At 41.5% G+C, this 15,218-nt stretch overlaps 1 protein-coding gene across 2 annotated transcripts in view; it reads left to right on the top strand.

Annotated features, from left to right (window-relative positions):
* Nucleotides 1–15,218, top strand: part of LOC125457937 (collagen alpha-5(IV) chain-like) — a 229,248-nt gene that overhangs the window by 81,264 nt on the left and 132,766 nt on the right. For both annotated transcript variants that reach the window (XM_059651241.1, XM_048542743.2), the window contains exons 5-13: nucleotides 93–137; nucleotides 5,514–5,576; nucleotides 5,757–5,810; nucleotides 6,912–6,938; nucleotides 7,894–7,971; nucleotides 8,861–8,914; nucleotides 11,617–11,652; nucleotides 11,753–11,794; nucleotides 12,061–12,132. In XM_059651241.1, the coding sequence (XP_059507224.1) occupies nucleotides 93–137; nucleotides 5,514–5,576; nucleotides 5,757–5,810; nucleotides 6,912–6,938; nucleotides 7,894–7,971; nucleotides 8,861–8,914; nucleotides 11,617–11,652; nucleotides 11,753–11,794; nucleotides 12,061–12,132 (471 nt within the window). The remainder of the gene's footprint in view (nucleotides 1–92; nucleotides 138–5,513; nucleotides 5,577–5,756; nucleotides 5,811–6,911; nucleotides 6,939–7,893; nucleotides 7,972–8,860; nucleotides 8,915–11,616; nucleotides 11,653–11,752; nucleotides 11,795–12,060; nucleotides 12,133–15,218) is intronic.

The raw sequence follows: 15,218 nt of genomic DNA, 5'->3' as shown, positions 1-15,218 counted from the left end.
CATCTCTGAACAAGTTGGTTAGAAAAGTCTATAAATCATAGTCCATTCTGTAACAGTATAATTAATAAATTCAACTCTTTTCACTTCCCTAGGGACCTTCAGGTTTACCAGGCCATCCAGGAAACCCTGCTGTGCCAGTGAGTAAACAAAAAGTGGCAAATTACAGAGAACACTGGACTTCCTTCTAATGCTAGACTTTCTTCCATCATAAAATATACACCATGTAAATGACCAAACTCCAAAAATAGTAAAAGCTAAGGCTTTAAAAGAGGATCACAAGATAGGAAAGCATTGTGGACTGGTGTTCCAACTCATATTTATCAATAACAGCAACTTGCAGTTATTTATTTTTTCAGTTACAGGATGTGGGTGTTACTGGCTAGTCCAATATTTATTGCTTGTCCCTTGTTGGCCTTGAGAAGGTGGCAGTGAGCTGTCTTCTTGAACCATTGCAGTACATGGGCTATAAGTAGACACACACTGCCCTTAGAGGGGGAATTCTAGGCTTTTGAGCTGGTGAACTGAAGAAACAATGCTATATTTTCAAGTCAGTGTGATGAGTCGCTCAGAGGAGAATTTGCAGGAGATGGTGTTCCCATTTATCCACTTCACTTTTCTTTCGAGACAGAAATGGTTGGGAGTTTGGATGGTGCATTGGTGAATTGCTACAGTGCATCTTGTAGGTGGTATGCACTGCTGCCATTATGCATTGGTGTTGGAGAAGGGTAATACTTAATGCAGTTAGAAAGAATGCCAATAAAATGGCTGCTTTGGCCTGGGTGTTGTTGAGGTGCTTGATGTTGCAGGAGATGTACTCATACAGACAAGTGGGGAGAATTCCATCACACTTCTGATTTGTCCCTTATTGATAGTAGACAGGTTGCGGCAAATCAGGAGGGAAGTTACTCTCTGCAGTATTCCTAGCCTTTGACCTGCTTTTGTAGCCGCTGCATTTATGTGGCTGCTCCAGTTCAGCTTCTGGTCAGTGGTAATCCTTGGATGTTGACAGTGGAAATATCAGCGAGGGTAACACCATTGAATGTCAGGGGTTGGTGGTTATATTCTTTCATGTGGGAGAAGGTCATTACCCAACATTTGTGTGATGCAAATATTACTTGCCACTTGTCAGCCCAAGCCTGGGTAATGCCCAGGTCTTACTGCATTTGGACTGCTTCGGTGTCTGAGGAGTCACAAATGGCACTGAGCATATCACAATCTTCTGTATTTCTGACCTTATGATGGAGGGAAGGTCATTGATAAGGAAGGTGAAGTCAATTTGACCCAGAGTACCGCCCTGAGGAACTCCTGTCAAGATTTCTGGGTACTGAGATAATTGACTGCCAAGAAATACAACCATCTTCCTTTGTGCCTGCAGAAACAATTGGGCGCTTTGCAAGGTCATAAGCACTTAATGTTAAAGAAAACGTTTAGCTGTGGATGATAATCCTTTCTTCCCTGGTATTGCACAAAATACAGCAATACAGCGCAAAAAAATCTTTTGTTGCTCAACTCTTGTCGATCATTGATTGATATTACGCACCCTATGGTCTGCTAGACAGTTTGAATGCAGATAATGGAGTGACAACGTGATGTTAATCACTCCCTGCTAAGTAAAAATGTCTTGAAATAGATTGCCATTGAATTGTAATGAGTTGCCCAACACTATTCATTTCAGGACACCGAATAAACTGAAAATAGTAGTCTTTGCATTAGAAATGGTTGCACTTGTAATGCAGCTAAATTGTTGAACAATAAGAAATTTGAAAAAGTCATCTGTCCTAAGGATGTAATCTTCCCTTTGTTGCTATCGCTGTCCAAGAAACAGCTGGAATACACTGTGGATGTGGATACTCCCTCCATTGCATGAGTTTGCTCGTGTGGCATGCCTCACATTCTTGCCAGTAATAGTGATCACAACTCCCTGACCTCTACTATTGTCATGGAGAGGGATAGGAGCAGACAGTATGGGAAAGTATTTAATTGGGGGAGGGGGAGTTACAATGTTCTTAGGTAAGAGCTACAGAGCACCAATTGGGATTGGATGTTCTCAGGGAAATGCATGACAGATATGTGGAGGTTGTTTAGTGAGCAGCTGCTACAGGTACTGGATAGGTTAGTCCCAAAGAGGCAAGGAAGGGATGGTAAGGTGAAGGAACCTTGTTTGACAAGACATGTGGAACACCTAGTCAAGAGGAAGAAGGAAGCTTACTTAAGGTTGAGGGAGCAAGGATCGGACAGGGCTCTAGAGAGCTACAAGGTAACCAGGAAGGAACTGAAGAATGGACTTAGGAGAGCTAGAAGTGGGTACAAGAAAACCTTGGCAGGTAGGATCAAGGAAAACCCCAAGGTGTTCTACACTGGTGTCATGAACAGATGGATGGCCAGAGTGAAGATAGGGCCGATCAGGGATAGTGCCCCACCGCATCCCAAAACCAGCCCAGTTCGTCCCCTCCCCCCACCGCACCACACAACCAGCCCAGCTCTTCCCCTCCACCCACTGCATCCCAAAACCAGTCCAACCTGTCTCTGCCTCCCTAACCTGTTCTTCCTCTCACCCATCCCTTCCTCCCACCTCAAGCCGCACCTCCATTTCCTACCTACTAACCTCATCCCACCTCCTTGACCTGTCCGTCTTCCCTGGATTGACCTATCCCCTCCCTACCTCCCCACCTATACTCTCCTCTCCACCTATCTTCTTTTCTCTCCATCTTCGGTCCGCCTCCCCCTCTCTCCCTATTTATTCCCGTTCCCTCTCCCCATCCCCTTCTCTGATGAAGGGTCTAGGCCCGAAACGTCAGCTTTTGTGCTGCTGAGATGCTGCTTGGCCTGCTGCGTTCATCCAGCTCCACACTTTATTATCTTATTATAGTGGAGGAAACTTGTGTGCGGAGTCACTAGGAGGTAGGGGAGGTCCTTAATGAATATTTTGCGTCAGTATTCACCAGTGAGAGGGACCTTGACGTTTGAGAGGACAGCATGAAACAGGCAGATATGCTCGAACAGGTTGATGTTAGGAAGGAGGATGTGCTAGAAAGTTTGAAAAAACATGAGGATAGATAAGTCCCCTGGGCCAGACGGGATATACCCAAGGTTGCTAAGGGAAGTGAGGGAAGAGATTGCTGCCCCTTTGGCAATGATCTTTGCGTCCTCATTGTCCACTGGAGTAGTATCAGATGACTGGAGGGTGGCAAATGTCATTCCTTTGTTCAAGAAAGGGAACAGGGATAATTCTGGGAATTACAGACCAGTCAGCCTTAATACTGTGGTGGGCAAATTATTGGAGTGGATTCTGAGAGATAGTATTTATGATTAATTGGAAAAGCACAGTTTGATTAGAAATAGTCAGCAAGACTTTGTGAGGGGCAGGTCATGCCTCATAAGCCTTATTGGATTCTTTGAGGATGTGACAAAACACACTGATGATGGTAGAGCAGTGGATGTGGTGTATATGGATTTTAGCGAGACAATCGATAAGGTTCCACATGGTAGGCTCATTTAGAAAATAAGGAGTCATGGGATTCAAGGAAATTTGGCTGCCTGGATACAGAATTGGCTGTCCGATAGAAGACAGAGGGTGGTAGCAGATGAAAAGTATTCAGACTGGAGCTCGGTGACCAGTGGTGTTCCACAGGGATCTGTTCTGGGACCTCTGCTCTTTGTGATCTTTGTAAATGACTTGGATGAGGAAATGGAAGTGTCGGTTAGTAAGTTTGTGAATTACATGAAGGTTGGTGGAGTTATGGGCAGCGTGGAGGTCTTTGTAGGTTGCAATGGGACATTGACAGGATGCAGAGCTGGGCGAAGAAGTGGCAGATGGAATTCAACCCAGAAAAGTGTGAAGTGATTCATTTTCGAAGTTGGAATTTGAATGCAGAATACAGGGTTAATGGCAGGATTCTTGGCAGTGTGCAGGAACAGAGGGATCTTGGGGTCAACATCCATAGATCCCTCAAATTTGCTATTCAAGTTGATAGGGTTGTAAAGAAGGCGCATGGTGTGTTGGCTTTCATTGGCAGAGGAAATTGAGTTTAAGAGCCACGATGTTACACTGCAGCTCTATAAAACCATGGTTAGACCACACTTGGAATATTATGTTCAGTTCTGGTCACCTCATTATAGAAAAGAGGTGGAAGCTTTAGAGAGGGTGCAGAGGAGATTTACCAGGATGCTGCGTGGCTGGAGGGCAGGGCTTATGAGGAAAGATTGAGGGAGCTAGGGCATTTTTCATTGGATCAAAGAAGGAGAAGTAACCTGATCGAGGTGTACAAGATGATGAGAGGCATAGACAGAGTCGGTAGCCAGAGACTTTTTTGCCAGGGCGGAAATGACTATTATGAGGGAGCATAATTTTAAGGTGATTATAGAAGGTATAGGGGAGATGTCAGAGGTAGGTTCTTCACACAGAGAGTGGTGGGTGTGTGGAATGTGCTGCCAGTGGTGGTAGTGGCAAATACATTAGGGACATTTAAGTGACAATTGGATAGGCACATGGATGCCAGTGAAATGAAGGGTATCCAGATTAGTTTGATCTTAGAGTGAAATAATATGTCAGCACAACATTGTGGGCTGAAGAGCCAGTACTGTGCTGTTCTATGTTCTATGTTCTATGTTCACGTGCACACACAAGTCATTAAATGTCCTGATTGATCCCTGGCCTGTAGACACACTCGTGGATCCATCAGCTCTGGTATCCTGTATCTCAAAGACCTGCACTGCCACAGTGTAATCTTGCTCTGCCACATCCCGCTGCAGAGGCAGCCCGTTGCTGATGTGCACATGATCAGCAAACAATGATGCCAGGATCCAATAACGTACAGGGGGCTCACAGGCAGTATTAAGTAGAAGGCAGCATCACTAACATTTAGTTAAGGTGGATACAGGAATACTGTGTATTGCCAACCATCATCTGGACTAGTATGGGCAAATCCTACATTGCAACCTTTCTATGTGAAAATCAGAGCTCATATTTATCAGTTTCCAAAGTCTTCTAGACCCACGTGGCCTTATGGTACAGTGAATTTCAGATAATAACCTACAGCAACCCACGTCAAAAGTGACAGTGGTCCCAGAGTTAAAACAAATAAAATTCACACAATATTCTTGTACTGTGAAACACAACTTAACCTCAGAAGCTCTTGACATACAGTGATATTTATGGTTTCCATTCTAACCATCACTATGTGAATGCCCTGAGTTACAGATAGTTTTACATCGTGTCAAACAAGACCTAAGGGATGACTCAGTTAATGCCCTTTATTTAAAGTTACAAAAATGATGCGGTAAAAGGGATTACGGTCCGATCTGTAATAGACTTTGCATCCAAAGCAACAAGGAATGGAGTGCAGCAACTGAACTTTACATTATTGTACACGTCATTTGAGTTACCAGCGTCCTGAGCTTTTGCACTGTGTAGCTGACCAAACCAAGGGGTCAGAATTTCACTGTTGATAACAGAATGTACTTTAATTTTCATTAGTAAGTTTCTGAAGTAAACTCCAACATTTTCTATCTAGGGTATACCTGGAAGAGATGGTCCTCAAGGCCCTAAAGGCATACCAGGATGCAATGGCACAAAGGTAAGTCCAGCCTTAAAACATCAGTTTGTTAAAAAAATGGCCAGCGTTTCAGGTCAGACTTGAGCTAACCCAGAAGTACTTGGATTTCCATTGTCATCTATTGTTAATTTGAGACATTTATAGAAGTATAACTTTTGCTTCAGAGGAATACATAAAAATTGCCAGTTCTTTCTTTTACAGGGTGATCCTGGCTTTCCAGGAATTCCTGGCTCTGAAGGATTAAGCGGACTTCAAGTATGTACTTTGCGAAGCTGACTGAAACCAATAAAATTATTAAAATTTCATTTATATGTGCTTTGATTTCTGTCCCTTTCTATTCTGCCCGAAACATATTCTCAACAGACAGTACAGGACAATGAAAAGTGGTTCAAAAATAGTAGGAAGACAAATCACTGCAATAGGCCAACCACTAACACTGCTTGCATAGCTGAGAAACTTCAACCTATATGAATACCACTGACTTTTGTCTGCATAGTTTACTCTGAATAGTTTTCATCCAACCTGGTTTGAGCTGATAAGTCTCAAGAAACATTTGCAGCACACGAATGCAAGGCAATGACAATCTCCAAAAAAAGAGAACGTAACAATCTTTCCTTGACATTCAATGGCATCACCATCACTGAATATCTCACCATTGAGCAGTTCCTGAACTGGATTCACCATAATACTACAATAGCTATGGGAGAAGTTCAGAAACTGGGAATCCTACAGCAAGTAACTCAACTCCTAACTCCCCAAAGCCTGTCCATCATCTACAACACACAAGGCAGGTGTGTCAAGTAGACCAACTGCACCTTCTAAATGCATGACCTTCACTATCTAGAAAGACAAGAGCAGCAAGTACATGGAAACACCACCTACACATTTCAATCCAAGTCACACAGCATCATGACTTGGAACTATATCACTGATTCTTCACTGTCGCCAGATCAAAATCCTGGAACTCCAGGTAGTACATCATTGCCACTTCAGTATTTTGGAATGCCCTGAAGTTATGAAAGATGCCATATCAGTGGAAGTAGTTTTTTTTCAGACAAATTGGCGGGCTCATTTACGTCACAACATCCCACAAGACTTTTATATGTTTTACCATAGGTGAAAATTAAAACTAGAAGAAATGAGAAATAGACTGTTGTTTCAACATTACCCTTTTTACGTTAAGGCATAAAATCAAAGTTATCACCAATCATTTGTAACCCAATGAGAACAAAATAAGTATTTCTAAGAGGGGCTAAATAGTTACAACTGCTGTGGGAATTTGTTTACTTCTTTTCAAAAATTGAAGCACTTTTCTGACAAAATCTTGAACTATATTTTTCTAATTTTAATTTTCAGGGACATCCAGGGCTTCCAGGACAAAAGGTATGTCATTCAGTAAGAAAAAGAGATGTAATTTGTAAATGAAGTTAGTTCTGCCTATTGATATAATTAAGGAAGAATTTGATTGGCTGAAGCTTATACTTAGAATTTTATTTTGTCCTTCCAGTCAGAAATGACCAGAATGCCTGGATTTTGATAAGTCACTTTTTTGTTGCCATCGAGGTAAAAATGATTATGAACAGGGCAAAAAGTCATATTCACTCAACAATCATGAGGTTAAAAATATTCCTGAAGTAGACAATGGGTGAATATTGACAGCAAGGGTGATTTTCCCCACAAATAATTGAGGGTGAAACTAACACTTAGGACAGAATTTAATGCTTGCCCTCAAGGCATGCTAGAAGGTAGTGAGGTCTCTATATAATGAGTGAGGTGGGTACTTCAGGGTGACTCCATCACCTTCCTGATTCTCTACAGCTCACACATACTACGATTAATTCAGGGTGGAAGGTTTGAGATCAGCCCTCAATGAGAGACCAATGCAACCTAAGGGCCACTATTGGTACTCAACCAGCAGGGCATAGGGCCAATGCTTTGCGCCAACCCACCAGATCAATACTGGTATGTGGCCTCATTCTCTTCATCTCTATTTAAAATGGGAGACACCATGTTCACCCTCTCAAGTTTCCTCTGGATCCTACAGGTATCTATAAGATCATATCTCATTCTTTTAAACTCCAATGGATACAGGCCCAACTTTCCTTCATAAGATGACTCTTCATCTCAGGAATCAATTTTTTATAAACTGTTTCTAATGCAATTATGTCCTTCCTTAAACAGACAAAAATCTCAATACAGTATTCCAGATGTGAAATTATGTACAGCTCCTGTTTATTCAGCAGGGTAGTGCTTACTAACATAACTGTATGAAGTTGCTGTTTGTTAAGCAGGAGTGGGGGTTTAATGCTCCATATTTGCAATATGTTTATCTTGAAAGGGTGAACCAGCTCAAACTGTATCATTATATCCAGGGGACAAAGGAATCCGTGGACCACCAGGTCAACCAGGACTTCCAGTAAGTGTCACTTTTCAACCTTGTGCACTGATATCTGGTGTGTTTGACACCTGAGATGAGACCGATAACATGAGAGATTTAGCACCACACAGCATGGTGTAAGATTGGACATAGCTCTTCTTGTTACTTAGCTGCAATCATTAATTTGCAGGAACACAGAGCAACTGAAGCTGAACAACCAATTAATTCGAACTGACACCTCACCTATATTTATAACTGTGGCACTGGAGCCCCTGTAAAGGGTGGCATTGAAGTTGCTGTATAGTGCAGCATGGTGCTCGGAGAGCAGGACACATTCTGGCATATCAGAAACTTAACTAGAATACCTGGCTGCAAATGAGGCATCAGAATGAAGACAAAAATTTATAATACCATAAAACCATAAGATATAAGAGCAGAAGTAGTCCACTCAGCCCATCAGGTCTACACCACCATTCAGTGAGATCCTGGCTGATCTAATCATTCATGTTCTTTTCAATTTTAGACAGACTTTTTATGATGCTCTTCAATCATCAATACCCCACCAGGAAATGCCATTTCAAATACTGAACACAACTGTTGCTCTTTGGCATATAGCTTTGCATTGTGCCCAAACTACATATCATAAATTTTAAACAAATGGAGGGTGACAAGTAGGCAGATGCTATCTTGTCCAACCTCAGACCCTCCGCTGTCGTTAGAGGTTTCCAGTTGAGGTCAAAGAATGAAAACCTGGCTCTTCCAATTCAACCACCCACCAAATGTTTCTCTTCCTTCACAGACCCTGAGAGCTTTCTGGATAATGGCTGCTTTTTCCTTTTTGAGGTTATCTGTGCTGATTGTTTTTAATCCAGAGCCCAAATGAAATTATTAAAACAAGATATTCAACTTATGAATTATCTAATTTAAGGGTCAATCAGGACCTCCAGGACGACAAGGACCCACTGGCCCTCCAGGACCCTTGGTAAGTGCTCCTTTTCCTTAATTCAGTCTATCTGAGGGTTTTAGTAAGAAGATTAAGGACGACTGCTTTCTTTATCATATGCAGAATTGGCACCTGATATTTTATGCAAGAAGCACACAGTATTACTGCCCAAAACAATTCTGTATGTCATACAATGTCACTCACTGCTACTGCAAGGGAGAATGCAAAGGAAAGTGACACTTCTTTGCCTGACAATAGAATCCAGGAAAACAAATCAAGCAGTTAAACCTAATGTATTTTCACACCACGAAGGGCCTCTTCTGCACCATATGATACTATAACACTCTAATTTGTGTGAATGAAGCTAATTCATTTCACATGGCTCAGGAGGGCAACCCAATGGCCAAGACCTCAACAGAAGACAAAACATTTTCAATTCAGTCAATATCTTGTAGGGGATAGTCCCTTGTGAGTGTGCAGGTTATGCGAATAGATTCTGAACGATTGGTAAAAGATGTGAAAAGGACTCAAAAAGATTGTCCTCCCCTTGACTCATGGGTCTACTTTCTGAATTCACCTCGTTGGAAGATCTCACCCTTTCCCTTGTAAGATTGTGGGCATGTCAGATGTAGGTCCACGGGTAACAAAAACCTCCCAGGGGGCAGTGGGGTAGTGGTAATGTCACTAGACTAGGAATTCCAAGATCAAGCTAATGTCTGCAGACATGGGCTGGAATCCCACCACGGCAGATGGTGAAGTTTAAATTCAATGTATTTTTTAAAAACTATCAGGGATTGGCAAAAAAAAATGGTCTAGCTAATGATACCCCATGTCCCATGAACAAATATAAAAAATGACCCTTATACTTCCATTATACCCGTTGTCACGGGACAATATCCTCAAAAGGGTCAGAATCTTGCCACTGGCTAATTACAGTACTAGTGGTAAGTTGATAGGCACCAGCTGCAGATCGACTGGAAACGTGACTGATTGAAGGAACAGGAAGAGAGAGGAGCATCATGATAGAACATTCCAAAATGTTTGTAACATACCAGAAGTAAAACCTCATTAGTTCATAAAAGATCAATATCTTACAGCATCCGCTGTCAGTAATAGACCGAATTGCAAATTGGTCATTTTTGAGTTTTCATTATTTTGAAAAAACATAATTCAATGAAATTAATTCTCTGTAGGAAAAAAAACAATTTGCATGTGCTGAATATTAAGAATTGAAGGAACATGTAAAGCCTCTGAAAATTATGATAGTTTAAAAATGGCTTTTGATATTAATAAGTACATCATGCCGTAGATTCCATTACTGTAGTCTAAATACAGGAATCTGTAAAACCTGGTGCTCAAATTAAGGATCTTCCAGTGTTATGATAAATGAAACACAGAAAACAAGAAAGGATGGAGCAGAAAAAGAAATTTGAGAACAATGGATCAAGCCAAGGTTTTGCTTACATCTCTCCAGGAGAAGAGACGAGTTGTCTAAAGGCTCACCAACTTTACCCACCACAACACCACCCAGCCACAACTGTTGAGATCTAATTTTTAACTTTTTTTTATCCTTTTGGTTTGGTGCTGTGAACTGTGAGCTGAGAGCTGAAGGCAACCTATGGACTATGAGCAGTGGCTTGTTTTAAAACAAGAAGAGAACAAACAAATTCATATTTGTTAATGAGATCAGGTCTCATTACAGGTTGAATTTTGTTCAAGGCTGTTATCGACTATTCAACTCCAGAGAGACATTATGTTCAAACAGATGGCAGGTGCTTGAATGTTAACAGGGACATTCACGCCAAGAGAATGTTGAAAAGAAACAGAAAGAGAAACCAGAGTTTGAATTGGTATTAAATGCATTTTTGTCAGAAGGATAAGGCTGCCAAAGCTACAGGATGGAGATCTGATTGTCCCCATTATCAATTTCTTGAAAGTTTGAAGAATACAACCTCAGTTATAAGAAAATTAAATGAACATTCCTTAGAGCCTACTGGAAATTGTTTGCATTGACCGGTGTCATCAGAAACCAAGCAAGATACAATTCCATGTGCCTGTGATTGTGGAAACAGTTTAGGTGATCTGGCCAGTTACAACTTTGTTAATTTTCTTTTGATTTATTCCTTAATTATGTCTTTATATCTATCTTTCTTTGTATGACCCCGGGCTATAATCAAAGAAGATTGGGCTTATATCATAGACATTAATCAGATTACCTTATTGTTTAACTTTGCTCAGCTAAAGTACTGTATTAATAAGAAATCATTAATACTTTGATTAAGCTAAAAATTTCGTGTCTGGTATCAATTAAATGCTGAGCCTGTGATAGGCTATTCATAAAATCTGGTTATAAACCATTGGGATGAACTTTGAGGCCTTTGAATGTTTTAATTTTACTGTGATATGAATGTAGTGCTTGGGAGTTTTGTTTAATTTCACAGCCTGTCTTTGTGTTGCAATTCAACTCCAAACTAAAGATTATCTTCAATTCGCAGAACAAAAATAAAAAGGTAACATTCACTTCCAAGGAATAGTCCAAAATATACCCAAAAAAAATCAAACATGCCTGTGTTCAGTGTTTTCTGAATAATACCTAAAATTCTACAACTAATGTTGTAAGATTTTGTAAGTTTTTCAAAAGAGTTTTTATTAATGCCATCTGATATATTTTTGAACAATCAGTTTCATATGCTTGGAATATGCTTTCTATTTTAATTGCTGATCTTCTTATCTGTTGGCAGGGTCCACCAGGGCCATCTGGTCATCCAGGGCCAAAGGTAAAACCTGTGGAATCAGTTCTATTGCTTTCCTATCATTTAAAAAAATATTTTGAAAGCTTTAGTAAAATATAAACCTGCTTGATCTTTATTTGTACAGGGCAACATGGGATTGATCTTTGTGGGTTCCAAGGGTGACAAGGTAACAGAAATTTGTGTATGGGAATGTGGCTGGGAATGGGAAAGATTAGATCAAATAATTTGTGCATTTCAACAGACTTTAACAGAGCTGATGGTAAATAGATTTGTGAACTGAGCCACTGCTTGATTTTGCATTTGTACTGATATTTTTTAAACATACTTCAAAAATTATGCCAAAACTGATGAATGCCAAATACATTCTAATTAACCATTCCTCAAGTTAATAAAACTATTCCTCCAACCAATTAATGCTTGTATTGGAAACAGGGTGTGAAAGGTCTTCCTGGCCCTGTTTATCGACCAGACCGGGCTCCTACCATAACTGTGAAAGCACAGAAGGTAAGACATGGCTCTCCAATGAACCAAGTAAATCTGATGGCCTGGCCCCTACTTATTCTGTAGCATCCATAATTCTATCTGTTATTTTATTGAAGCGTGAGTTTGGGTCAGTCGATAACACTTTCCCTCCAAGAACAGTTCCGGTAGCATGTGCTACAACCAGATTCCAGGTGACAGTCTCCAATTTGCTACAGTTCCAGACAGACACCCTAAATCGTTAAACTCCTGGGTGAGGAGGGATGATCTGGATCCCCTTCGTTATTTGCCTGCTCCCTCAGCAAGTTAAAATAAAGTTAATGTAAACTGACTCCCATCCCTTGTGATACCTTTCTCCGAAAAGCAATTCACGGGATGAGGGTATCACTGACCAGGCAGCATTTGTTGTCCATCTATAATTGCCAGAGGGCAGTTAAGACTCAACCACATTGCTGTGGGTCTGGAGTCACATGTAGGTCAGATCAGGTAAGGATGGCAGTTTCCTTCCCTAAAGGATGTTAGTGAACCAGATGGGTTTTTATGACAATCAACAATGGTTTCATGGTCATCATTAGACAGTTAATTTCAGATATTTATTGAACTCAAAGTCCACCATCTGCTGTGGTGGGATTCGAACCCGGGTCCCCATGACAATATCTGGGTCTCCAGATTAACAATCCAGCGATAATACCACTGAGCCGTCACCTCCCCCTTTAAACACAGCCAGTTTAACAATGGGGACCTGGCCTGTGTATTCTGGGCTCAATATCAAGCTCAATAATTTAGGGCCTGAGCACCTTCTCCCATCTTCCTACCCCAACACACCAGACTTTGTCATCACGTGGGCTGCGTCCACAAGCAACACATTTGCAGCTACCAACTGTCCCCATTAGCAACTATTGATTCTCCCAGGCTGACCTTTACCCACTCCTTTGTCTGCACAACTGTTTTCTCTCTCTCTCTGGGTTCCATCTTTACCTGTTGTTTAGTCTTTCCTCCTCCCTATCCCCTCCCTTTTGTTTTTTTTCCCCTTTATTTGGTCACAGGAGGAGGGCATTGCTGGCTAGGCTAGCATTTATTACTCAATCCTAATTGCCCAGTGGGTAGTTCATAGTCAACCACATTGCTGTGGGTCTGGAGTCACATGTAGGCCAGACCAGGTAAGGATGGCAGTCTCCTTCCCTGAAGGGCATTAGTGAACCAGATCGGGATAATCAACATATGGATTTACGGTCATCACTAGATTCTTAATTCAAGATATTTATTGAATTTAAATTCCACCACCTACCATGGCAGGATTCACACCCAAGCCCCAGAATGTTACTTGGGTCTCTGGATTAACTGTCCAGCAATAGTACCATTAGGCCATCCCCTCCCTTTATTAGCATATATACCCCATTTTCGTAGTCATAACCAGTTCTGAAGAAGAGTCGCTGGACCTGAGACATTAACTTGCCTTATCACCACAGAAGCTACCAGAGTTGCTGAGACTTCCCAGCAATTTCTAAAATCACAGACCAGTTTGTGTCGTCTTGCCATTTATCAACTCCCGCCACATATAAAGTAGTGTGTTTGAAGTTCTGTTTGCATCCATAGGTTTGGCATTTGTAGTCTCTCTCCCCTCCACTTCTCTACAGACATATCTGTTAGCATACACAGCTTTCAGCCCATAATTTTGAGACTGACCATAGACCACTCTAGCAAATGAGATTTTACCAAAGTTTACACGCTATCATGCTTATCTCCAATGAAACTGACAATTAAACTGCAATAATATAACCTTTAAAATGTAGGCAGTTAGAAAACTGATATGAAATATATTAGATTACAAAAACAATAAGTTAAAACATGGTAATAAAATATGAGGCTGGATGAACACAGCAGGCCAAGCAGCATCTCAGGAGCACAAAAGCTGACGTTTCGGGCCTAGACCCTTCATCAGAGAGGAGGGTCTCTGATGAAGGGTCTAGGCCCGAAACGTCAGCTTTTGTGCTCCTGAGATGCTGCTTGGCCTGCTGTGTTCATCCAGCCTCACATTTTATTATCTTGGAATTCTCCAGCATCTGCAGTTCCCGTTATCTCAGTTAAAACATGGTGCTGGATTTAACAGAGCCCATGGGAAGGGAAGCAAATTGTGGCAGGAGTGGGGGCAGGGGTGTCAGAACTGACAGGCCAGTGGGAGAAGTGTACCAGAAGGGGGACCCAACCTTGGAAGACAGCCTCGATATGCTCAGTGTTGGGGGCAGAGGGGGGATAGTGGTGATCAGTAAGAACATAGCATGCACTTACCCATCACCAGCATACCAGCTATCAGGCAGCAGTCCTGTCCTACTGATGATTACTGGCAAATTAAGGGCCTGTATTGGCTCACAGAATCATAGAATGTTATAGACAAAAGGACACTTTTCAACTCATTACATCTGTACCAGCTCTCAAAACAGCTACCCAGCTAGTCCCATTTTCAAGCTCCACCTCAATAGTTTACATTAAAACCAAAAGAACTGCAGATGCTGAAAATCAGACACAAAAACAGAAATTGCTGGAAAAGCTCAGCAGTTCCGGCAGCATTTGTGGGGAGAAATCAGGTGTGGCTACCCATCCTCAGAACAGCCCTCAAATTTCTAAATTAATCACATTCGAAGCACTTTTGGAAAGCCTTCGACAAGGTTCGCATGACAGGCTAACGAGTAAAGTTAGATCCTGTGGGATTCTGGGTGAGCTTGCATTAATTATGAAGGTGTTGAGCATGCTTGCCTTCATTGCTCAGACTCAGAGTATAGGAGTTGGGATGTCATGCTGAGCTCGGACAGGACATTGGTGAGGCCACTTCTGGAGTGCTGTGTACAGCTCTGGTTGCCCTGCTATAGGAAAAATATGATTAAACTGAATAGTGTTCAACAAAGATTCACCAGTTTGTTGCCAGAAAGGAGCGTTTGGATTATAAAAATTGGCTGGATACGCTGGGAAGTTTTGCACCAGAGAGTAGGAGGTTGAGGGGTGATTTTATGGAGGTTTATAAAATCATGAGGGGCATGGATAAGGTGAATAGCAAAGGTCTTTTCCTTTGGGTAGGGGAGTTCAAAACTAGGGGGAATATTTTAAATACAAAA

Source organism: Stegostoma tigrinum, chromosome 14, assembly GCF_030684315.1.
Source record: "Stegostoma tigrinum isolate sSteTig4 chromosome 14, sSteTig4.hap1, whole genome shotgun sequence".
Lineage (NCBI taxonomy): Eukaryota > Metazoa > Chordata > Chondrichthyes > Orectolobiformes > Stegostomatidae > Stegostoma > Stegostoma tigrinum.
The sequence above is the reverse complement of the archived record's forward strand: the minus strand, read 5'-3'. Positions and strand labels throughout refer to the sequence as shown.